The sequence below is a fragment of the Apis laboriosa genome, unplaced genomic scaffold (genome assembly GCF_014066325.1).
Source record: "Apis laboriosa isolate Shangri-la unplaced genomic scaffold, ASM1406632v1 scaffold14_cov150, whole genome shotgun sequence".
NCBI classification, from domain to species: Eukaryota; Metazoa; Arthropoda; class Insecta; order Hymenoptera; family Apidae; genus Apis; species Apis laboriosa.
The window spans coordinates 1,585,484-1,612,990 of record NW_025221798.1 but is presented as its reverse complement, the minus strand read 5'-3'; the positions used below and the strand labels follow the sequence as shown (position 1 = coordinate 1,612,990).

The 27,507-nt window shown below is 38.6% G+C and overlaps 1 protein-coding gene across 2 annotated transcripts in view; it reads left to right on the top strand.

Annotated features, from left to right (window-relative positions):
* The first annotated feature begins 9,673 nt into the window (after positions 1–9,673).
* The window catches only part of LOC122710722 (iroquois-class homeodomain protein IRX-6), a 37,689-nt gene continuing 19,855 nt past the window's right edge, over positions 9,674–27,507 (top strand). The window contains exons 1-2 of one of the 2 annotated variants that reach the window (XM_043928766.1): positions 9,674–11,160; positions 11,299–11,844. In XM_043928766.1, the coding sequence (XP_043784701.1) occupies positions 11,806–11,844 (39 nt within the window). In that variant the 5' untranslated portion in view covers positions 9,674–11,160; positions 11,299–11,805. Of the gene's footprint in view, positions 11,845–27,507 lie in introns of both variants that reach the window. The other variant, XM_043928765.1, reaches the window with a different exon arrangement.

The window sequence follows — 27,507 nt, the reverse complement described above, 5'->3', positions numbered from 1 at the left end:
ATAGATATGGATAAAAGAGAAAAATTTATTACACGGATAATATTTTTACGTGTTCTGAATAAACACAAATAAATCATCTTGACGATTATCGATATATCGTAAAATTATCAATAAGATGTTGATAACGTATCGATAATCTAGTTTTCGAAACATAATGTTGTGAATTAAAAGAAAATCGTCATCGTCAATGTCGAAGTCATTCGCGTTAGACACGTGCACGTTAATTGCATACACGATGACATACTCGTTCCTAGATATGCATAATTGTATGCATAATTAACGTCAAAAGCAACTTTATCATTTCCGTTGAACACTAAGTTTTTTAATAGAACAACTAAAATCGTCTTCTACATTGCATTTTGCATTATGTAAAAATAGAAGAAAAAAAGTCCTTCTTTAGTTTGTTTTAACATTGTTTTCCTACATGTTAACTATATTTACATTATTTGAAAATTTGACATTGCAACATTTTTGTGCAACTATTTATCATTGGAGAGTAATTAAGATAAGTAGAAAATAATTATTTATTCTTTTTAAAAGTATTTTTTTTAACAAGTATATTCTTTTCAACTATTCTATTTTAGTATAATCTTTTTAACATGTACCTAATATTGGAAAAAAAGAAACTATTCCTTGCGTTATGCCATGGGTAAAAAATAATCCAAGGTCGAGTTTTCAAAGATTAAAATGGAAAAATAATACAATTTCTATTTTTGTCTCGAAATTAGAAAAAAAAAAATAGTAAATAGTTAGAATGTCTTTTAAAATGATAATATTATAATAATATCTTAATTTCATGGAAAACACGAAGATTCCTCTATTTAAAGTTTAACTCGGAACCAGAATCTCTTCGAGCTACAGATTTTGTCACTCTGAATCCCTCAATTCTTAATAATTCTTATTCCAAGAAAACTTCATCGAGATAAGATATTTACGCTACTGACTGAACCTTTTATTTGTTGAGAATATTAACGAACATATTCCACGATATCTAAATACATATTTAGAAAAGTATTTAAATTAGATTTCCATTATTATCAGAAAATTCCTCGAACTAAATTATTATTGATATTTTATTTGATACAAGGAATAATAAGTAAACAAAATATACTTCTAAATAAACATTTCCAAAATTTTCAATCTCATTTCTCAATCGCAGAATAATAATCTCTAATAAACAAACCTAATAATACACGATAAATAAGAATATATCTACATAATCGCCGGACGAAGTAAGATCAAATTGACGACAGATCTAGGGAACCCCAGATCTATCGAAAATGAATATCATTTACTTTATCATCTCGAAACACTTTGCATTGTTAAAGGCAAAATGCCATAGACCAACGTAACGATGCATACCAAGGCATTCGTTTATTTAATAGAAAAATAAAAAAAAAATAACAAGCGTGTCGCTCGCCAATATATCCCTAGATAAGGATGTGCAGCACGCTCGAAACGCGATTATCGACATTCGAGTATGCTCGAGTCGATTAGCCTGGCCCGCCTTTCGTTCCTCCCTCCCTCCCCCCTTCCCCCCTACCCCAGCCTTCCACGCTCTGTCGATTTCGATCGCGATAAATACGTACGCCATTAACTCGGACAGATACTGAATTTCAAGCTCGTTTCGCCGGATGTTGACGATCCGCATCGATTATCGTCGAGGACGACCGACATTGGCCCCCGGCAGAAAGGAGGAGAGGGGAGGGGAGCCTCCTCTGTCGAACGATAGTTCTTTCATCGGTCTTAATATCCGTGGTACCTGTGCATCGATCATGCTCTTTATCATTTGGGAAGAGTTGGAAATTTTTTTAGAAAGCCGCCTCGAGATAATTGAACGTTCCCAACGAGATAAGGGAACAAGGTTTCTTTGGTCGTCGAGTGATAAATCCGGAAACTTGGCGGGGAGAAAAAACCTACCCCCTCGATTGGGAAGAGCGGGACGCACTCAAGGGTGATTTAGACGAGTCGATCTCGAAATCGCGGTTACGAGGTTGTCATCCGCCGTCTAAATCACGATCAATCAGCCAAATTCGAAAGAAAGTCGTGGCTGTCCCTGATAAATGATGAATCGGCTCATCCGCGCCGATGGATACAAGCGACACTTGTGTTTCGTCGTTCTCGATTTGATTCGTACGCCTTTCGCCTGTATTTGTTTGAAAGATTAGCGGGCGATCGATCGCATCATTAATTATGATAAACTTCGTTTACGTAAATACTTGGAAAACGGCCTGTGAAAAATTATAATTCGATTATCAAACGATCGATGAAATATTTTGCAAGGACAGATTAAATGGAAAATTCTTTCTCTTCGAATAAAAAGCAAATATAAATTTTGCCAAAGCAGATTTTCAATAATTTAAGTATTATTTTTAAGTATTAATTTAAATATTTAATTAATTTTGATAAGAAAAATCCATCCATTGAAATTAATCAATTAATTTGATAAATTTTATTTTATTTTGCATTAAAAATCCTAATCGTAACGCGTGCCTTTTACCAATTTTACTACGTTCAAATTTTCCACGAACGCACAAACATCCACGATGATCTATTAATTTCAAAATAAACGGATTAAGGAGAATTACAAAAACTCGAGGAGAAGATTTGTTTTCATCCATAATGCTAGGTACACGCACTGGCCCGTCGATCCTTTGTTCCATTCATTTGATCCGTCCCAACAGTTTAACGACACAAGGGTAAAAAAGGGGGCACCGGGGACGGATTTACGAATCGGTCGATCGACTTTCTGCCGGATGATCGGCGGCTCCTTCAGATCGTCCGTGGGGGTTGGCCGTTTTGGAACAAAGGAGAGGTGGGGCCAAGGAAAAGGGGCCAGAGGGTTGAGAATCTCACGCTTCGTTTAATTAATGAGCGCCGGCACCGTTCCACCTCTCTTCCCTTTATAGGGTGGCCGCACCGCTCATCTAGCCCTTGGACCCCCTCCATTATCCCCCTCCGCTCTCTCTCTCTCTGACCGGTTGGATTCTTCTCACGTTTACACGCCCGAGTCCTGTGCGCGGATAGCAACGATCACACTGTTTATGGACCACTCAGCTCGCGGCAATGTATAGGGTTGGAACGGAACACAGACGAATCCGGCTTTTCTACCACGGACAATCTTTCATGTTGCCGCTCGATGAGATACGAGCCCACCTTTTCCGATGGACGAACATCGCTGTGTCGGATGAGGGAAGCGTCTGTCGACGCTGATCTGATACATCGAAGCATTTCTGGCCGTACTCGAATTTGCTCGAATTTTTTCGTGTCCATTTTCTCGATGATTCGTTTCCAAGTATACAGCTTTTGAAGTAAATTTGTTTTCTAATTTAATTTTTCACTTGTATGTTTCAGCTTTTGAAATTCGAACGAGAAAAAGTAATCTAAAAAGTTGAATATATTTCTATATTCGCGATTTTTCTTCACCAAAATGCTTAGCTAATCTAACCTTAAACTTTCCGAGTTTTTAGTGGAATATATTTTTCGTGGTAATTGTTTCGATGATTCATTTCCTCCTCGAATACGTTTTAACTTTTTTTTAAAATTTAGTTAGCACGTGTGAAAGACATGTGTGTAACGATTATTTCGATAAATTGTGAATGTTTAACAATTCGCGATTGTTGACGGTTGCCTCCTGCACGGGACACAATCGACGTGCCGAAGCGCAGACATATTATTTACTCGGACCAGATTTCAGATTTATCAGCCGATAGACTGACAAAGGGTCGGCCGAAATCCTTTGAAGATATCGGTTATCGATCGATTCGTTGTTTGATTTGCGTCGAAACATGGACGAGCACTTCGTCCATCATTGATAACAGGAGCGTGATCGTCGATGGTTCCAACGATCATGAGACATGCCACTCATCCTGGCCGATCCTTATCAGGCACGACGTATTTGTACTTATGTCGCTTGAAGTATTGCCGAATTGGGATCGGCACATGGATGACGAAAAATATTTCCATTTCGATAATTTCACGCTTAAAATATTGCGAGACTAAAGCAAATTTGTGAAGCAAATAGAAACATATTCGATTCTTCCCCATTATTTAATAATATGACAGAATTATAATTATAAACAACAAAAAAAAAAACATCTTTAATTCTTTCAATAATAATATGCATCAATGTAAATATGTAACATTGAATTTCAATTATTTATTAAATAAATAAATATGAAAGATAAATTTAATTGTTCAATGCGTTCTTTCGCTACGTTCAATTTCAAGAAATTGAATTGATAACAGAAAAATTTTCCCATAAGAAAAGTGCAACTTAAAGAGAATTAATAAAGTAATTATCCATTTGCTCGTTTGAAAAAAGTATTATCTTTATTAATAATATTTGTATACCATGGTTATGACTGACTATAATCAGACATAACAACTGTTATCTCATTAATAACTTGGGAATTACCAAGTAACGTAGTATTCTGACGACAATAAGTAGCAATGACTCGCGATATCTTGCAGTTCACAAGATCGCGCAATCCGTTCGAAATACCTAGCAGAATTCACGCGATGGATTTCATGGTGAAGTGATCATGGACAATGAAGGCGTGGAAACACCATCGCAGATCACCTTGTGTCAACTACGCGCAACAACGGCGTGCTTATGTACGGTAGGCGATATTAATTATCCCCGAGCCTCCTTATAACGTAATTTATGGGAGCACAAGGGTACGACCGAAAGGGGAGCGTTATCAATCCGGTAAGATTAATCACGCAAGTTTATACCCGGGCTTCCTATCCACTTCACTCCATAAGTAGTACACTTCGCTTTGCTTCCAAGGCTTTTCGTGCCTTACCGCCTTTAGTCCTTAGCATCTTTGATTTATGAGCAACCGTGCGTAAGGTCTCGATACGTATATTTTGACGGAGCTTTTAGCGAGTTTTAGTCGAAAAAAGTAGTAGAAAAAAAGTACGAGGAAAACTTGAATATTGTTTCGAACGTGTATTATATTGTAAAAATTCATAATAAAATTTATAATTATATATAATTATGAATACGAGTCATTCTTTATTAAATATAAAATATCTTGTACCTATTATCGGATTAACCTCAAAATCAATAATTAATTTTATAAGAATCATGATTAAAATTTTCAAATCTTGTAAAACTTCTCTTCTAACAATAAAAATATGATTGTGAATATTACTTACTACGACTCATGGACTTACTTCTTCGATTCAAGAATCTGTTTTAAAGGCAAGACCACGTTACATCCATGCCAATATCCGTTCAGCGATCAACGATTCGAGAGAAAAATGTAATGTAAGATTCAATTCAAAAATGCAACGGGCGCGCACTCTATCGAGTGCAGGCTGAACCCGTCCATGATTCTTTCCTCGTTGCACCGCGGTTTAGCGTTAGAAACGTCTCACTCGTGGAACCTGTCGAAGTGCGGGTATTCAACACGGTGACAACCGTTGCTGCACACATTGTCGAAAGTATACACGTCACCCCTTCCGTCCCATTCGGTGCGAGAGGGACGAGTAGTAAGAGGGGTGGTCGCGTGGAAAGTGGAAAGGGAAAGCCCCCACCTAATGGCCTCAAGCAAACCCCCACTTTTCCCACTGGCAATGATGCCAAGGTACCAACGAGGAGGGTCTATAACCGTCCTTTGTCGAGTCGTGCTGCCACCTGTGCAGCAGCTTTCGTCGACCTTGCCCGTGACTGGTCGCCAACCACTTCTTGACCGTCGATCTTGCGCAGGAAAAGTCTCTTTTTAACCGTCTTCCTTCGATTTTGTTCGAAGAAAACATCGTATTGGTTCGATAGCAGCATCTTAGATTCACGATGAAACTCCCATGTGTTTCAATAACGGCATAATTTTAACTGGACAATATCGATAGTGACGATATATGGAATAAGATTCGTGTTTGCATCTAAATTTTAGCAGCTTTAGCGTTTAAAACAATACAAGTGCACGAGGATAGAAAGGCGTACAGTTTTATCGAAGCAATCGGATGAAACGTGAGCAAATCGAATTACGTGTGGCACGCGCTTGTCGTTGAATCAGATAAGCCGTGGGGTTATTTAGGAAAATTGTAACCTTTGAATATATTAGATAAACATTTTAAACATGCTCGCAATATATATCGTGCAAATAATTATGGATTCAACCTATAGTTTAATCTATACGCGGATGGATTTACACTGGGTATTACGTATGCTTCTCGTATCGTGCATAATCTGCAATTATAGGCGGTAATTGTATGATAGCTCGTACGCATTTTCAAAGTAATGGATAAAGAAAAAAAATACTCTTGCATACAGTAGTCATTGTATACCTGAACGGGCTTCACATGAGAAATTTTATTGCGGTGTATAATAATACTTACTATATATATGTAATCTTAACTTATCCATGTTCAGGCATTCTAGGGAAATCCGGTGATAAAGAGCACGATAATCGTGTTCAAATATATTACAAAGGGAAAGTATAACGTATAACATGTTTTTACAATCTGATTAGCATTTCGTTCTATTTTTAGTTCAACTATTTAATAACATGTTGCAAGAATTTAATTGCGAATCACATTATGAAAACGTTCATTACATTTAATAAATATGAATGATTTCTATATAAATACTATATTAACAAGCGTCCCATTGAAGAAAAAGATTTTTAATTATTGCATTATTTTAATTATTTTTTTTCAAAATTAATATCAAACATGTATTTATCGATTTAAAAATTCAAGCCGATAACATATTATGCATAACAGTAGCATTAAACCGTATCATCTTTCCTTTCATTTACATTCAAATTCGCGGCAGAATGCGAATCATTAGTTGAAGCGTAACAATGCGTAGAGCCGATGCATTTAACATGAATTGCATGTACGTACTGTGCTAGACTATAGCCTATAGAGTAGGACGCATTAACATGTTAATGCCTTGTCTCGCGCTACAGTTAACTGTCTCGTCTCACTACAGTTAAACGTGTTGGTTGATCCATTGGCATTAGTAATTCAAAGCGTGGAGACACCTATATAGCAGGCACAGTCATAATAAAACATCCCCAATGGTATACCACCGTTTGTAGATCGACTCGCTACAAATTGCTCCATTACGATTAATTCCGTTTTGCAAATCGATATTTTGGTTACGAATTAAACACACGTGAAAAAGAGGAGGAAAAATGTCGATAAAAAAAAATATAATTTTCAATAAGGAACAATGGTCACTTGATGAATAATTCAACGTTTTATTAGATAAACGTAACGCAGCTATTTTAAAAATCTTTTACCGAGAATTCCACGATATTAAACGTCGGTAATAGTAATATAAAGGAGCCACGATACAAAGCCACTATTACTCTCTGTTGGCTTCTTAATTCCCGATTCCGAAGACGCGCGGTTGATCCTCGTAACACACGCACAGAGACAGAAATCCAAAATCGATGTGCGATGACATCGGTCAGTGGCTTAGTTTGGGCGTAGTCGTAGCGGACGTCCACGTTCTGTACCGTTGACAAATTCGGTATCGCATTCTCGGAAAGTCACCGGTATAGGGATAGAAACTGATCGGAGGAAGGGAGTTTTAAGGTGGAGTCAAAGAGCGGAAGAGAGAAAAAGAGAGAGAATGAATAAAACAAAGAGAGAGAATCCCTTCGAGCAAGAGCACACACTGCAATGACACTCGCGTATATTGACTCATACACTTGCACGTGGGCTTACAAAGCGTATACGCATAGTAGCGGCCTCTTGAAGTCACCGGTGGTAGAAGGGTACGGAGGAGAGGAGTGAGAGTTGCGCGCGGCTATGTGTAGACCGCGGTGTTAACAAACGGTACACTAATGTTTCACGTCTCAGTGTGCCTCCACCGTATGTTTCCATCTCGCTCCAGTTTCTGGACTCTCTTTGTCCTGCAATGTGTTCCTCCGTCGACGTCGCCGTGGCGAGCAAGAGCGCGAAGTAGTAGCTCAACGTGCTGCGCACACTGAGGGGTGACGAGAAAGGCAGTGGCACACGATTTGGTGGTAGTACGAGTAGCTTCGAGTATACAGGAGGGGATAGGGAAAGGTGGTAGGGGGCGGAGCAAGGCTAGTCCGCGCCCACGGAGGGGAAAAAAGCCGAGCTCCGCACCCACCGCGGCATATTAGAGGGGGGCGAAAGAAGTGTGGAAGGGGACGATTTATCCAGTTTGTTCTCTCTCCCTTCCTCCTATGCACCGGTATGCACCACTACAAAGATCTGTTTAAGCGAGGGGGTAAACGTGAGAGCGTGTGAGTTTCACCACGAAACGCAAAAATATCTTCGCTGGCAGGTACTTTTCGTAGGTAGGTGTGTATATCGGCAATCTGCCGGCCGGCGAAAAATGTCAGTGCACCTTTTTATTCACCCCGCGAACCACATCGTCCCCTTCGGTTGTCCCCACCGCCGTTCCACCGAATGTCCTCCCCCGCAACCTCTATGCTCGCGATCCACCACCTACAGCCGCCCCTACCCGCCCCTTTGATCGGCGGTCGCGCCAGGAGGGCGACAAGTAAGCGCGAGGAGGCGAGTTCCCTTGAAAGAACTGCGCAAAACACACTTTCGCGATGCCACGGCCGAAGTCGTCGTTGTCGTCATCGTATCCGTCGCTCGCCGGATTGTCAACTTGTATATTGTTAGTGATCATCGGCACGTTGCCGCACTCGCGTACAACGGTAGACCAACAACAATCATTTGACTTGGTTAGTCTATACGATCGAACTTGTCGTTCGACGTGGATCACGTTTTTTTAAATTCGACCGTAACTACGTGAACAAAATTTAAAAAGTCAACGATCAATAGCGTCGTTTGTTATCGCGACTTTCTAAAAGCCGATGACAATTGGTGGTGAAACGCGATGGGACATACACGCATCATCAGCGCATTAAACTGCTGGTACGCGTTTATGTCGCGTAAATGTGCCCGTGTAATACGTTCGTCAGCTGGTGATGTTCGTGCGTTTCACTGTGTAAGTGTCGAGCGAGAGAGACATCGCGGTGGTATATTGAAGTGAAAAGTAAACGTGGAGTCAAAGTTGGAGGGAAAGAGAGAAAAGTTGTGTAGTCAAGTGTCGCGTTGTGTGTGGAGTAAGGAGGAGGATCTGAGGAGGTGGGGGCCAGAGGTATAGTGAGGGGGCACGAAGTAGTTGACGATCGCCACGGTGAAGGAGAAGAGAGAGAAAGAGAAAGAAAGAGAGTGGGAACACCGCGGTGGTGGGGAACCGTCAGAGTGTGCGGTCGTGTCCAAGAAAGAGGTGGAGAAGCGAACAGCAACGGCAGGGAGGGGACAACGGGGGAGAGCGAACAAACTACCGGGAAGAAGTCAGCGGCAAGTAAAGCAGCGCCGCCGAGGCTAAACTTCAGGATCTATCGAACTAAAATTGTCGTGTAGTTTCTGCCTCCTCTTCTCGCCCCTCCTAACGCAACCTACCTCTCCCTTGACCCCACCAGAGCCGAACACGGTGGCAACGGCAGCATCTCGGCCGGTTGCGCCCCCTCTGGCTCGAGCACCCATCCCCTCCACAAAACGAAAGCCGAACGAAGAGGGAAGAAAGCGGCGACGGTGGGGCGTCACGAGGGACGAGGAGCGTACGGACGAGGGAGAAGAAGAGATTGGAACGTGTCGTGAAAGAGAGAGACGGAGAAACAGAAAGAGGAAAAGGAGAGAAAGAGAGGGAAGAACGGGAATCGGAGTGAGAGGGGGTAGGCTGGGAGCGCGTTAGCTGGCCCCACGGGCGACTCACCATATTTTATTGTCGCGTTTGCCGACGCTAACCGCTGGTGTACGGCTCCGTGCCCGATCTACGAAGATGCCGACCTGACTCGAGAGAAGAGAAGTATACACAGAACACTCGGCCTACTAGTAGAGTGCGGTACGAATTCGCGTGGGTACGAGGTGCCGGTAGTGGCATCATCAGCCACCAGCAGAGGTGGCACCAGGCTCCCCCACCACACTGCGCGGCGTGCCGGCCTGGACCCTCCCACCCGTCTCACCGAGGGCAAACCATCTCGCAAAAATCGTCCCCCTTTCCATGGAAGGAAAAGAACTACGGCGACGACTCTGCCACCACCACTGTCGAGCCGACCGTTTCTCGTCACTACCACCACCACCATCGGCACACTACCATCGTTATCGCCAGCGCCACCGTCACTGTACCGCCGCCTCCTCCTACACCGATCAACCGTCATCTCGAGGAACGAGGATACCAGAACTTACGGATTTGGATCGCGTTATCCGGACCTTCGACGAACGCGTTACTTATAACCTACTGTTGGATTTACCATCTCTTATATATCTTTATTGGTGATTATCCGATCAAAATCGGATATAAGTGACGATTTACAAAAGTGCGCGTGTGAATCATATTAGACGGATAATTGAAATACTTATTCGATCGAATAATTATTCCGTAAGCGCGCGCGAAAGAAGTTTCCGCCAAGTTCGAAAGTAGAGAGGGAAGACTCGTCGCATGGACACGCGCCCTCCTTGTACCCCCTCTAAACACGAGTGAAAACATACACATACATGTGGACGCACACGCACGCGAATCATGCAGAGGTGAAGACAAAAGTGCCGAGGCGTTATACACATGTGACTCGCGCCAGTTTGTAGTTACTATTTGTTTAGAGTGCGCGTATATAGATTTGGTGATATAATTTGTGAGTTAAAAAAATTCATATCGATCAATTTTCAATTTTAATTATAAAAAAAATAACAAAAACGAATACGAGTCTCCCTATGTCGTGATTTCACGGGGTGTAAAGCAATTCAACGTGTAGACGGATTTTACAAGCAAGGAAGGAAAAAAAAGGAGATCGGTGTGCGCGAACAAGTCGATCCTCGCCTTTCCTTTTTCACGAGTCTCTTCGTCACCATCGCTCGAGTTCTCGATCTACCACTCTCTCCCTCTCTATCTCTCGTTTCGCCTCTTGTCCGTCCCTCTAGCGTTTCCTCTCGCTCGCTCCTCCCTCTATTTCGTCTCGCTTTCTCATTTCCTCTCTCTCTATATCGCGCTTTCTTCTTCGCACTCGTACTTATGTACCTCCGCCTTCCTAACCGCTGAGCGGAGGTCTGGATTCCGTCGAAAAGAAACGACGATTCGGAGGATAGTCGCGACCGATCATAGCTGGCGCGTCGATCGGATCAACGGCGTGAGTTACATGAACGAATCATCCACCGGTGCATATAATACTTATATTTAAGTAACGCGTTAATTGTATTTCTACCGTTATTAATTTATGATTTATCAATTTCGACTTGTGTCATATCATTTTTATCATCTGGACAAATCTACAATCTTTGTTTTTCGATCTCTAGTGATTAGTGTGAACTGTTCCTGTTGACTTATAGTTGTCATCGGTCTGTGTTGATCGTGAAATCCCGAAACCGACAGTGTCATCTTTATAACTGCATTGTGGTCGAAGATCGGAAAACTGGTCCCTGCTTCTCACAGTGCCTGCGTTTGTGACAGTGCAAGTGTATATACGACCGGAGACCGCCTTCAGAATCAAGTAGAGTCGGGTACTAGACAGTGCAATAAAACAGGCGTGAGTTTTACAGTGAAAAATTTTTTGCCATTTTTTTTTACGTTGTTTTGCCATTTAGTGACTTGCTCTGGTTTTCCGACCGGCAATTATATCCGCACGATTTTATCTTTCTCGTCGTGTTACGTGGTGAAAAAATAAAATTAAAAAGAGAAGAAAAAACAAAAGTGATCTGATACTTGTTCCGAGTGACTTGGTGACACTGCAACAGATGCTACGGTCTGGAAGGATGATCGCGTAGCGGCGCCCGACCATCACGGCCCTGAGTGGCCGACACAACATGTCACAGTTCTCTTTTCGAGGATCGCCAAATCTACAGGTGAGTCCTCGTCATTTCGTGTTAATTCGTTTTTTCAACTCTAAATTCTATCTACCATTTTTTTAATATAATCGAGTGATACGATTAACGTGATCATCTTTAAAGGATACATCTTTAAATCGATATCTTTCGATGATATCAAGCAATATAAGTGAAATCGATCATGTCATGTAGGAACTTTGTTACTTCGTTGTTAATACGATTCGAGGATTTTTTTTAAAATTTCAAATAATATTTAAAATTATTGAACTATATGATAGTGTTTTAACAGATAAAATTATTAGACTGGTCGTAAAACATATTTATGAATTCTTTTAATTATTCGCATTATGTTATTCATTATATGTAGTTCATTATCTATCGTCGACATTACTTAATCATTATCATAAAAGTATCACAAATTAGTAAAAATTCTAATATTTTATTTTAATATTATATTAATTTTAATATATTTGAAAATTGTCGTATAAAAATTCGTTATTTCGTGTCGTTTTGTGCTATAATATTTATTTAGGTATTTTTATAAAATTTTTATTATTTACATTATTTTTTATTGTAATATATAAAGTATGATTATCAAAAAATTTTACATCAGTTTCTAATAAAATTTTGTCTTGCAAGAGAAAAATCTTACAATGATTGGAAAAACAAAACATGATATTGAAATATTCGTGACAAGTGCACATATATTTCAGCATTCAGAGTACACGATTCGAGAAACTATGGTCGTTGTATTTCAGGTCTGTAGATATATGAATCCGGATATAATTTCAACCGTTTGAAAGTCAAATGTATTCAACGGTCAAAAGCCTCACCTATTTGTGTCTATCTGTTCTCTTCCCGTGTGTGACTTCGCATATGCCAGGCTAACCAGCGAATGAATCGTTTATGCTGTTGACTATTCACCGCGAAAGCGGATATCGTCCCTGCTGTTTGCGGATGCGCTTTTACGAGCAGTCAAGGAAGTTGCTTTCTTCGTTCCCCCGAATTACGATCGTTGCTTGATTTCATTGGAAGAGGCTATTAATGAAATTACATTCAATATATTTTCAATCTCTTCACTTTCTTTATATATACGATATTAATGTAATATATAAATTTACAAAATTAATTAACTAGCAAAAATGTAATAAAATTGAAATTTTATTTTGTAATATGACGCTCAAATTTCGAACGTCATGCAAAAGATTTCTTAATATAACTATTCAAATTTAAATTTGATCTCGATTATTTAAATCAAATGTAATATGTATCTTCATTAGGAAAAAAAAAATGTTAATGACTTTTTAGAAATTGAGATTTAAATTAATTTTCAAATTGCAAAGTATAAAATTTAAAATTCAAAGATGGTGCTGTCATAAAATCATATCCTACAAATTTCAATATATGGCATGTGTGATGTATTACACGTTTATAATTTTCCAACTTATTACTTGTTTCCCGATTATATCAATTCAAATGGATTACCTATGAAAATTCTGACGAGTTGAAAGCATAATTAGTCGTTGCACCGATTCATTTCGGTTCCGTGACCGCAAGGGATAATTTGTAGCGTGGGATCTTGTTCGTAGCGAAAATGGATAGCCGTTGGCAAGCCTGAGAGATTCGGTACCACGTGTCCTGACATGTTGCATATAGGTATACGTTGCATACCTATGCACTGTGCATAGCGCCGAGCTGAGAACATGTGTTGCCACGCCTAAAGCAACGTTCCGAAATGATCGAAGAGCTTGCGCCGGGCTAGAATAATTATCTCGTCTTACCATCAACGAGCTTTTTGTTACCATATCCTCGCCATTGTATGGCCATAATGGATCTTCGAAATGGCGATTCGAACATTCTTTTTTTTTATTATCTCTAATTACACGATTTTTACTCTTTGCATTTTTCTAATAAGAAAAATTATTGAAAGAACGAAATAAAACGATAATTCGAAAGTTCCTTTTTCTGTCATTTTCTTGAAATTTTTTTTTTTTTTTTTTTCATAACATTTATATTATAATTTTTATACTTCTCTCGAAATAAGAACTAAGTTTTAAAATATGTTTTCTAAATTTTTAAAGACAACGTTATTGATCTTCTATTCTGCGCGAAAATGTTCACGTGTAATGAGCTGGAACCGAGTACCTTGTATAAAATACAACACGTTTGAAAGGTAGCAATTCTTCATGCAAGCAATGAGGCAGACAGTGGAATCGTTCGCGTATCACATATTGTTTAAGTGCCGATAAAAATTAATGGCCTATTATCTATGAATATTATTCCACTTATAAAACAGAGTTACAAACAAGCAAGCACTTTAGTCACGGTTGTCGTTTTATCGTTGACATATTTTTCTTTCGAATTCCCATTTCCTCGTCATCTTTTACACGTTAATCAATCGCCTCTACTCTACACACATCATTTGTTACGCCACCGCTATATAGATTGTAGTAATTCAATCGTAAACTTAACTGTAGCGTTTCAATTTTTATGAAATAAAACAAAGAGAAATAGAAGATGGTAGTTGAATCATCGGACATTACTTTCTCGAAATGCGTGTGCGCGACACTTCTTATCGTAATTATGTCACAACCTGACTAAAAATCAATGATAAGCTGATTATTTCCATCGTTCGTAAAGTTCAGTTACTCGATCGTGTACATAGTATGTACGATTTATCCAAGTTTCTTTATCATTTTTTTTTCTTTTTTTTCCGCTGTGCGTTTGGCCCGATAAATGAGTTAATCGTACGCCTCTATTATTGTAGCTGTACCGGAGTCGGTTGACATTTGCACTGGTGTCGATGATGTAATGAGTCGTCGGAGAAATTGGCGGTGATAAATACGACACGTGAAACGTGTAAATTTTATCATTAATAATCGTAAACCGCGTTCAGGTATGCTTATACCACTTTCTTAATTTCTAACTGGTTGTACAAGAAACGTTCGACTTTTATTTCTTCATCACGGCAGAAGTCTTTCTGGTATCCCTATTTCTTGCATCATCGTTTCGATTAGATTTCTCTCATTCAAACCAACACCGACCCTGTGGGTCATTTCTGATCCGTGTTATTATATACGTAAACAGAAATAATTTCTCTAATAAAATTTATAGATACGTTATTATATGATCGTTAATTTTCCGCCGGCGGGTATCGAATTTTACGACGCGACGCTATTTTACTGTTTATTGTTAAATACATTATATTTTGTAAAGAGATAATGGAGGGACGTATGTGGGTTAAAAGCGACCCGACGCTCGCCGATTTTTCTTTTTTTTTTCTTTTTTTTTTTTTTGAACGAGAAAAATTTTTTATCACGGATCGAAATAGCCCGAGCACTGCCAATTTGTTTCTTCATGACCTAAACAGGAGAAATTCCGTTCCGTGGGTCAAAAGTGACCACCGATTTGTTTTATGACATTAGCGAGGGAATTTCCGTTTTGGATCAAAAATGGACCTATCATCTGCCTTTCGAGAGTTTAAAGAGTTTAACTTTTCCAAAGTTAAAAAAGATACTAAAAAAAAAAATATGTTTTAAAAAATAATTAATTATTGTTCGATGAATCAGAGTGAAATTTATTTCGAAATATTTAAAAATGTTAAAAAAGACTCACGACAATGAACATATCGGTTTTCGCACGAGTGTAACGTATTTACAGGGGAAGAGGAATCAAGGAATGTCCTCGGTGTGGCAACGAGCTTTAATTTTGGCCCGAAAAATTCAGAGCCGCACCCTCGAAGAATGAAGATACCATAGCGACGACGGACGTGTATATTAAATTTAGAACGCGGCGAATTCATATCGCTAATCTGCGTCACTCAATCTAATTGAAATAACGATCCTTCCACTGCTTCGTATTCTCTTTCTTTTGTAATCTAACGTGTATTTTTGGAATTTCGTCTCGAGAGAAATAAAGTGTCGACGTATCGTAAGAAACAAAATCAAGAAATCTGTAATCGAACGAGTATATAAGTAAATATATATTAATACATATTAATATCGCGGACAGCTTTGACATTAAATTGAAATCATTTTGGATAACTTGTGATTAATTATCAGTTACTTATCTTGTAAGCGATATTATAATCGAAGGAAAGAAAAAGAAATTGAAAAGAAAGGTTATCTTGCTACCAAGGTAGAATTTCTGTATACACTGTTATATAAATATTAAATTAAAGGTAGTTTTATGTGTATAGAATTCGATATATAATCGTGAATCACTCTTTACACATTTATTTTTTCGATCTTTATTTAGTTTTTGTATATCAAATTTGAACATATGTTCCACTTGTACAATTATTTTTAATATGTGTATAGTTCAAAAATTAAAAATATTAACGATAAAATTTTCGAAACTCAGATAAAAATAATTCATTAATCAATGATAATTGATTCACTTTATGTGTAAATTTTAGGTTTATTTCGCAAAAACATGATTATTATTATTATTATTATTATTTAAAAAAGAAAATAAAAAATTACTTAAATATTCTCTATTTTAGTTTCGAAAATTGCAGAATTTCGAATTTGAATTTAAAATTCGAGTTTCAAATTAGTTATCAATATAAAAATTAATACATAATTTATAATGTTATATATTTTCCTTGTAAAAAAAGTCTTTATCCGTTTTTATCAGCTTCTACTAAAATTTCATAAACTTTCTCTCATACCTCTCTCCAAGCATAGCAACGTTGTCTTCGATACGGCGGTGTCCCGCGTTCGAAACCGCAAAAAGGCGGCCCGTCCGCGTCGAGCGCGATTATAGCGCAAGCTCGCCACGAAATTACCTTCGTGGCCGCCCCTCGTGACCGCCCTCCCTCGACCAGTCGAATCATGAGTCTCCATCCGCCTTGGAATTCGCGGAATTGCGCGATCTGCGGCGCGCAAGTGTGGTGGGCAGAGGGAAAGAAAATTCGGCCGCGTTTCCAACACCTTTCAACCAGGAATGCGCTACGAGCAAACCAGAATTCCTCAATGACGCTTGCTCGCGTAAAAATTATGAATGGCCATATTATTGCAAGTTGGCAGCGCGATGCACCGCGGCACGATACGTCGCTATATAGATACGATCTCCGGTAGTAGTTTGCGCCCGGCAGTTAGCGCTGTTTCGCTCGCTGACTCGGCGCTACTCGATCCAATCGAGCTGACTCAGATCCTCCGCCCTCACTCTCTTGCACTTGTTCTTTCTCTCCTTCTTTCTTGCTCTTTTTCACTTCTTTTTTCCTCGTCCTCCTGCCTCCGCCACGTTGCATTCATTCACTCTCGCATGCTCGCGTTCCGTTCTTTTCTTTCTGCTTCGGTCTCTTGTTCCTTCCGATCGTTGTTACCTTCTTCCTCTCGCCCACTTCTGCCCTCCTTTCTCTCTCCGTTTCACCGGTGTCTTCTATTCATTCACTCGAGTGCACGCTTTCTCGCTGCATTTTGCACTCGATTTTTTTTTTCTCTCTCTCTCTTTTTTCCTGTACTTTTTTTTTTTAATTCCTCTCGCCATGACCGTAGCCTACGCAGCACAAGTGGGGCACTTGCTTTCCTGATGGTATTTTGTACGATCTTGCAAATGTATCTCTAAAAAGTGTTAAAAAACTCGTCAAAGATCAAAAATGATTAGTTTTTTTGATCTAAATTTTTTTTAATCTTATTCAAATATTAATGTATATGAAAAATAAAATTAAAATTTGTTTTAGTTTAAAATTCTCCCCTCTTCCCCCTAAACAAATCTTGGTTAAGTTCTTTCTTGTTTTTTGCTTCTTCTTCTATCTCTTTTCTTAGTCGTTTCTTTCTTCGAATCCATTCAACCATATTTCTAACTATCAACCTCCCCTTTCTTGTCCCCCTTGCGCGATGTAAAGTTAACATGCGTGGAACGCGTACAAGGAGCCGTGCGCACAACATTATGACAGAAACATTGTTGCTGGTTGACGGTCACCATGCTCTTGAGACTTCCGGCGGTCCGATTACATTTCGACATATAGCGGTCCAATTGTCGCCGTCGATAAATCATCCGGTCATTATCGTTCGCGATTAGTCTTATGAAACCTGCTCTCTCTTCCGCTTCGATTCTGCTACGTAGAATCGGTAGATAAGAGGTCGAGAAGCAAACCTTTCGCGGTTCTCGAGCGCACGTTCCAACGATGTCATACATGCCTCGTACTTTCTTTATCTCTTTATAATTGGAATAAATTGTATCAGTATAAAAAAAATCATTGAATACGGTATATTCGTATAGCAATTAAGAGATTCGAGGAAATTTCGAGTCACAAAGAAATCGTTGAATAGAAAAAGAGATTATTCCAAACTGTGTGTTTTTAATCTAGAAAATGTCTTCACTTCGTGAAGATTAACTCGATTTACGAACCTCTCTTGTGAAGAATAGACTCTTGACAACTTAATGATTCCCGGATATGGAAACCCCTTCTCCCAAAGAGTTCGTCAATACCTAAAACCACTCACACTTCACCGATCCCGATATTTATCTCTTGAAAAACAAAAACTATCATCAACTGATTGATCTAAACTAATCCATTCGTATACGCCGCAAGAACCACCTATAAAGAAACGCCTCTACTAGAGTGCAGATCTTGTCAAAATTTACCACCAGATGTCTCTCTAAGAACGCTGTCTCACGAACAATGGTGATCCTTTCGCGAGGATATTCGATCAGTTTTTACGCGGAGAGACGTTGCTGTATGCATTTTCGTCGCTCGAGGGGATTCATCCGAAGAGAGAGAACGCGCTCCGGGTAAGAGATCGGCATGTAATCGATGTTCGAAGAAAGGCGAGACGGCGATCTCTGATCGGTCGCGTACCGCGGGATAATTTATTGAAATTGTCGTTACGGGAGTCGTTCACTGTTTTATCCGCGCAAAGACGTGAGCACACGTTTTCCGCGCATGCGCACGCGCGTGCGCATGTGTAACAGTAGTGGTGAAACGAGAAGGGTTCAACCGCGAATGCCTAATCTTTCTCACGGTATAAATCATTGGTTCGCGGGCAACGATCTTTGTGTATGTGTTGTGTATGTTCACGCGGCGATGCAATAAATTCCGCGAGGCCGCTTGTAAACGAACCATTACGAATTCGGTGTCCCGTGACTTTCCTGTTCAAGCGGTTTCCCCGTCTGTCTCTCTGAATTCCGAGATCGTTTAACCCTTAGCCGGTAACGCGGACATTGCCGTGCTAGATCCAATTCGTGTTAGAACGAATTTTTCTTTTTTTCTTTTTTTTCGAGATATAGGAGCTTGTACAGCAGAGGAAACGGTTACGTGTTGTTAGGTTGGACTACGCGAAACTTGCTTTCGAGAGGGAAATAGATTTTCTGGTAATTGATGTTGTTTAGAGACGTTTAGGTAAGGATTATGTTTCTCTTTTGGTGCGGTGTTTCGATTTTATTCGAAAGGTGAAAAATGTTCTCGAAGTGTAATGGTAATGGGAAGTTACGATTTCTTCGAGGCGAATTTTACTGATTTTTCATCATCTCAAGATCTTTTATGAATCAAATTTTCTTAGCGGTAAGAAAGGAATTTTTTTTTATCGATTATTAATCTTCGATCCTGGATCATTTTTGTTACTGTCTATAAACAAAAATATTTTTTCTGTCAAAATTATATAATAGAATAGAAAAAGAAAATGCATTTTAAGAAATCATTTATTATTTTTAATGATTCAGAATCGATCGAAAAAATAACATATGTAGTTCAAGAACCTCTTTATTGAGACAAATCAATTGAATCCGTTCTTGGAACGTTATACGAGAGCCGATTATATTTTATTTTGTTCTATTATCAACACAGAACAAATATCGCTTAACAATGTATTAAGAAACCACGATGAATATCATTAATAAATACGTAACGCTATCCCTAATCTAACTTCAGTATCTTTCTTGACTACACCTAGACCACACAGCCAAATAAAGTAAAAAATAAAGAGTTCCTTATCAAATTACATTTAGATATCTATGTAAGCGGTTTGATCATCGAAGGAATGAGAAAAAACAGATCGCGTCCCGACTGGTCTCAGGAAGACCGTGTCTCGAGTTTTGTTTCTCTCGGCGCAACATCTAACACGTTGCTTCGAGATTACAAAGTAACTCTTTTCCTCGCGATAAGAGCCGGTATATGTGTATGTTTAATAAATAGAGATCAGGCGCGTAGGGTCTATAGGGTATAATACAGTCTTAGGAGGAATACGATCGTGCCAACGAGGACGAAAGTATCGCGCGACAATGCGTAGAAGACAGACGTATACCTTTATCGTTCAAGTGACAGTGTTAGCAAATGACGCCGGATGCGCCATTGTATCGTCGCGGGTTCTCTCCCGATAACGCCACTCACGCCTTTAATCGCTTTACGGCGAAACTTGGGTGTCGGATGGCCGATCCTGCGGCGAGAGACTAAACCCTTTTGTCGAAACGCGTGCACAAAGCTCCTTCAATTCTTGAATAATAATTGCACCCAGATCTAAGAACATTTAAATGATATTATTATATATTAAAATATTAAATTTCAAATATAATATTTCAAATATAATAATTATTTATCGTATTTGAAATCGCGCGCCATTAATTTCTTCTGCCCATTAGTTATCCAATTTGTGATGCCATTGATTCAGAACGATTGTGACAATTGCGAATAAACAATGTAATTTCATAAGTTATCATAAAAATAATAATACAAATTAATTCTTTCTTTTAAATCAATTTAAAATTACCAAATCAAGTTGGATTTAGTTTCAAATTTTTATTATTGACAGATAGAAAAGTTATTACATGTGTCTAATTATTTTCATAAAAGTATTTTAATTTCTGTGTATAATATTATAGTTCTAGCATTGAAAATCTCGAAATATTTATAATTTCTTATTTTAATTTCAAACAAAATTTCTTCAGATCCGATTGTGCGTTCCCGTTTCGTTCGCGCAACCCTTTCTAAAGATCCTAAATCGAGATAATGCGATTCCGACCGCCGCGTCGCGAGTGTGAAGGAGAGTATAACGATTAGTAAGGAGGAGCGAATTAATTTAGCCAGATACCGAGCGGTATCATGGAGAAACCCCGTGAGAACGAACGATTTCACGGTTTATCAGATTTCGTTTACATTCGAGGCCCTAGATCTTGGCTTTCCTACCTTTTTCGAATGGTGCGGTTCCCTTGGGATTCCTCTAAGCTTTTGCCTTTAATGCTATGGAAAATACGTGAAAATATTCGAATTTGGGAATTTAACTCGAAATCATCGTGCTTTTTTTAATACATATATTATTGATATTTTGATAATTAAATTGATAATTAATTTTTTTTATAGATAATGTTTTTACGTGTTTTCTAATACGCGTTGTTTCGTAATTATTTATTAATTTTATACGAAAAAATAAATTCCATCAAATTATTTATTGCTATTTATAATTTCAAAATTGCCGAAATATTAATATTATTGGTTTATAACAAAATATTTTTCTTTCATAAGACGATTTTCTATAAAATCAAAATATAATATAGGTATTTAACTATTTCTTGTTTTGTGTTTTTTCAGGAAAGAAAATTATTTTTCATTACTCACGACTTGTATCGATTATTTGTTTCTACTTCGCGTCTTCGATAAAAATAAAAACTTCCGCCACGAATATAGCCTATTTTTTAATATTTCTCTCGACGAAATTGGCTTGATCAATTTCTAAGAATATACGTGATTTCGGTTACGTTACTCGATCAAACGTTTTGCGATCAATGAATCGCTCGATTACAAGTAGTTTGTTTTCATTCTGTTCCCTTTGTACATTGGAGCGGAGCGGAAGTCGCTCCTGATAATAATATAAAAGCCGTATCAATGTTCCTAGAAATTATTGTAAAACGAAGTGCAAGTGGGTATTGTTTAATCGTATTTTCTGCGAAGGATTTCTTATTCGATTGTAAAATTTGGTGCAATTAAATGTCTTAAATTATAAACGATCGTATATATAGCAATCGAAATAATATTATTAATAAATTTTCTTTGGTAACAAAATATATAAAATTTCAGAAATAAATTAACAAGTTTCAAATTAAAATTAAAATATTTTAGAAAAGAAGTGTACAATTTGTTACTTGTAATACTTATTATTATAGTATGATTAAATTATTAGATAAAAGGGTCTAGAATTTAACCAAACTTTAAACAAACAATTGTCAAAATTAAATTAGCACAGTCACAATCCGCCATTTTGCAGCAACTAAAGTTACTGCCCTTTCCAGTTAAAACGTTTCGTCTAACAATTTAAAACGTTCGAGAAATTTAAACTTTTCATAGTCTTTTTCACGGTCTTTTTACTAGGATAAACAAATTAAACTGTTTCCAGACTTTTGAAAAATTTATACGAATATTTTAATTTTGCATAAAAGCAAGCTGTCTGCGTAAAAAAAAAAAAAAAGTACAGAACATTCTACATTTTAAAATATCTCGAAAAAAATGAAAAAGTACTAGATAAAACATTCTAGCTATATAGAGGATAGAATGGAACTGAACAGGGACTAACGAGAACAGGGTGGAAACATAAGTGAGTGCCGTGAGGCCTAAACACACATGCGAAGAAGGTCCATCAATCTGGGCTGGGGTCAATATTGACTCGGCTGGGCCTCGTTGCAAAGAGGGCATCATCTCTCGACCGGTCCCTTTTCTCTCGCCCAGGACACGCGTGACAAATGCTTCGTGTGCAAACAGCGGCGCATCTGTGTCTACAGGATAACCGATTCTCTTTTCGGGATCTATAAATCGTGGAAACACGGCGTACCTCGTTGCTCCTGTGGATCCTCGTACAGATCCAATGGAACATTCTCCATCCGCTTCAAATACTCGCTCTTTGGCTTTTTCTACGAGACATTATTTTAACTGATTGCGCAGTTAGTCACGATTTTTTAAGAATTTTTTCCGCAAATGCGTTTATTCATCTTGCGACGATTGCATCTCATGCTACGATTTTTTTTTTTAGAGAAAAATCGATAAAAAAACGCGTACATCGGTGTATATTACGTATATTCATTCGTTATATGTATTCTTGGACTTTTATCGGATGTAATTCTCCAGAGTCTTCTTCCTTGGACACAGTGAAGCGAGTAATTTAATTTCGAATCAATATATTTCTTTAAATGCTTGAATTCGCATCTCTTCGTCTTTTGCTATCATTCTCTACGGTCTCCGTATTGGCAAAGATAAAATAAGATTCGAATTTCCTCGCAGTATTTTTATTGCGAAAAATAAATTAAAAGATAAAACTTCAAATATCTGAAATGTCTTAAAGAATAAAATAATATTAGAATTATTTAACAGAATTATCAAAAAATCAAGGGACTCGTATCTTTGTAATTATTAAAATTAATATTATTTTTTATTCAAATTTAATATATTACTTTCATCATTTATCTCTATATTTAGACATATTACAATTCTACTAAATAAGGAGAATTGTAAATTAAATAAATATCCTGTATTTTTCCTCTTTCTTTTTCCCTTTCGTTCACGGAAAAGCACGAACAAGCGGCACGAGAGCGACGATGAATGCGTTAGAGCAAACGATTGTCCCTCTGAATATGGATACGCAATAAATTCGAAGCCAGGCCGCGAGGCGAACCGCGAGCAGCACCAAAAAAACCCATTGGTCAATCTCTAGCATCGCGATCGCGTGCCTTTCCCCCTTGGCCCCTGATCATCTTTCTCTTCCCGGCTCGGAACGTAGAACGAAGGGTGGGGAGTAGGACAGTTCTTGTCGGGTCGCGCAGAAGAAAGGAACGACACGAGATCGCGACGTAACCGTGTTCCCACGTCGACGCGACTGTTACATTGTGCATATAAATCGCGTCATAAAACGCGTGTATACCGGGGGCTGATCTCTCTCTGTGCAACACACGATTCGAGGGAAGAAGCGAAGAAGTGTAAGTCACTTACTGGTTTCTCTCGATCGCGCAGCGAGCCATTCGTTCCACCACGACTGTTTCCGAGGACTTCCAGTTTTTTTCCTTAGTTGGGATCGGACGTCTATCGATCATCCACTCTCGAGAGAGAAAGAGAGTTATACGAGATATATAGGTTTTTCGAGGGGTCCTATGAGGCAGGTATGTGCCGTGGTTAAAGCCAGCCTTGCCCATGAACGGAATCGCGAAGAATTTTCTGCAAAGCCGTGCGCACGAGGTGTCATATGTTTCCTCAGCCTTCCGCGAATCCTTCTTTTACTCTTTTCGCACGATTTCACATCGATACGGCTAATTTCTAGTGGTGTTATTGGATACTTTTTATATATCGAAGGAGTTATAGTATAGCTTGGGATGAGATACGAATATTTGTTATTAGTTAAATAATTATTCTATTAATGTAAACAGAAATATAATAATAAAAATAGAAAAATTGAGTTATTTATGTTTTTTGTATTTCTTTTTATATTATATTCAATTAAAATTGCTAATGTTATTTCATAACTAACTATTGTATAAATAACAAGTAACAACTAACGTTTGTTACAATGATATTTAAATTTTTTTTTATATTCAATACATTTTATTTTCACGTTTATTTATCGTTGTAATAATTTATTTTTAAACTATTTAAAAAACTATTTATCAGTGTAGTCAGTTAATAAGCTATGTTTCTTTAGTTATTTAACACAAGCAATTAATGACGCACAAAGATATTCATTCTGATTATAATATTACAGAATAGTTAAAAATATACAGTTTACATAATCATTTTTCTAATTATTCTAATCTAAAAATAGATATATTAATGAATTTTTAGAATTTTTAATTAACATCAGAATTATCAACTTATATAGCATTAATTTTAACAAAAATTAAACAGAAAATCTAAAATCAATTATCAATTTGAAATTTTCAGTTAAATATCAATCACGTCTAACGGTCGATTTAATTTTGTTATAAAAAATTTCATCTCTAAGCTATCTATTAAAAATATTTTAAAGCAATATTAGCAGTTTTCAACCTATAGTAAAATTCTTTCTCAACACGTAGACAGAGCAACGTACCAAGAACATTTGCGCGTAGCAATCCTATCGTAATGCATCCCCCTTCCCCGATACGTGACGCTGTTCTCACAGCTTCCGTTTCCCTTTAGAGCTGCGCGAATCCCGGAGAAGGAATCGTGGCTCCGGCAATTAGCATCGTCGTGGAACAAACGAGCCATCCTATCGGGCTAATGCCTCGATATATCGATCCCCCGGCGCACGAATAATTATCGCCCTTCGCGGTAGCCAACCTTCGATGAACTCGAGGACAAGGATACAACCGTAGAGCGGCTACCTCGAACGCTACTTTAAAGGCGACGAACCAAAGGCGAAACCGTAGTCCACGCGAGGCACGTTGGGTGTGATATAGTTGGCGGTCCTGCGCGCACACGGTTGCGCGGTGCATCGGGACTCACTTCGATGCGATCGCGTCGAGTAACTCAGGGACTGGCGGCCGCTTCTTCTTTCTCCGTAGAGGACCGTGGAGGACTGAATTATGGGCCGTGGCCGTGGACACTCGGCAACACGCTTCGTCGTTTAACCCCTTGCCCGATCCCGAGCCCCGAAGCGCATTCTTATACCGTCCTCTCCATCCTCTCCTCGTCGACTGGCCGAGGATTCTTACGATTCTTGGTGAGAACGGCTGCATAGCAGTATATCTGCCGCCCCGGCGCACACTCTTCCTGAGACCTTCTGTCTTCGGTTGTATACGGGGACGTACCGAATCTTGTCTTTCGAAGTGTGGTGTGGAGAGCCGTAGTTGTTTCAGGGTCCGTGCAAATGTCGAGGTATTCGAAATTTATGCGAAAGTAGGATAAATTTTGTTAGGATGTTATTAGTAATAAAATGAAATCATAATATTTATAGATTCGTGAAAATAAAAAATATAACATATCTGTATGAAATAAAACGTTTCGGTTAACGGTAAATTCTTGTACAGTTCCCGTCGATTTTTAACGAAATTTTCTCGAATCGATTATAGAGAGGAACAATGAACAAATAAATAAATCCAATAAATCGCAAAACAGTGTGTCGATCGATCATCGTGGTCGCGATTAAAATATCAACCGGTGTAAGCCTGACTAGCTTACAATCCGTGCGCGCGCGCGAATTACTAAAAAATGAAACGTGGCAGGAAAGAAGGATAGCGCGATCCCAAATACGTATGTATATATATATATATTCGTCTACATCGAATTTAAACCAGCGCTGTGGATCGTGATCATCGCGTTGTTATTCCGCCAGGCAGGCAGTTGGAAGCGTCAAACGGAAAAGCGTAACCGGGACACGCATTAACGCCGCTCTCGATACGCCATAATACGCGGCGGGTCACGTTTTTCGTCCTCGACACAATGCACGCTCGTAGTGCTCGCTTTCTCTCTCTCTCTCTCTCTCTCTCTCTCTCTCTCTCTCTCTCTCTCTCTCTGCCTTTCGGCAATATGTTCGAAACGATGGATGGATGGATGGATGGATGGAGAGAACGAGCGAATAGGGACGGTTCCACACGCCGGGGGTTTGTTTAGGCTCCGCCGCGCGAAAGCCACTCAACCCGCTAATCTATTTAGCCGTGCTGTTTGATATGGAATTAATGAGGACCCCCTGGTATTATGTGCACGGGCCTGATTTTCGGTTTACCTTCCCGAGAATGGAAAGAGAGGGGGTCACATTCGTGGCCTCGACTTAACAGTTGCTCCTCTGCCTTTTCACACTGTTGTTGGAAAAGTCCTTTTGGGATGATCGTCATCTCTCTTTCTTTCTGGGTGTGGTTCGTTCGCGCAGCTGCTCTACCGTTGGCTGTCGCCGATTATCGGCATCGAACGTGCCACTGGAGGCGTTTATTGTTTCGTAAATCGGAAACAATCGCGTTGGCAGGTGTGTGTTTAACGGAAGTTCCCTGGAGACTGCGCGCTAGGGATATATTGGGTTAAGTGGATACGTTTGGTAGTGTGTTTCGTATATACGATGTAGCAAAATCGTGATATAGTATTTATTCGTTACGAATAATATACTTTGAATATTACCGTGGAAAAATCATTCTTGAACTTAACGATTGATATGTTTTAAATTTCTCGAAATGTTTGCTCTTTCTCGAACTTTTCGTTTTTCGCTAACCGTCGTTTCTTATAGAGTCGTAAAGATAAAGAAGCTCGAATTTCGTATTTATGGGTTGCGGTCGTAAAGTTATATTGAATAAATACTTTACAAAATGATTCTTCTACTTCTGTACAGAAGGAAAATATAAAATAATAATTTTTAAAATAATATAGACGAAATACGATAGAATAAATACATCGATTTATTTAATATAAATTTGTTTTCTCAATTATTGATATATTGAATATTATGAAAATTTTATTTAAATTTTTTTTCGATTTTTCGACGAGATACTTTTTAGACTTGCATTACAATTTTCGGTGCAACATTTTGTATACGTTTGTCGAGAGAAAGTTGTTCGATTAATATGGAAATGTTACATCGTTTATTATTGTGTTCAGATAACGTTGGATAAATTAAATGCATGTTTCTTAGAGAAGTTGGCCAAATTCAAGAACATTTGATATAATTTGTAATAATTTCTAGGTTACATAGAACACTGTCTTTCTAATCTTGCCGTGCAATCTGATTCGCGTATCAGCAAATCCAGCGGTCCGTTTCGAGAAACGTTTAAATTCAACCGGATCTGCAACGAGATATCTTT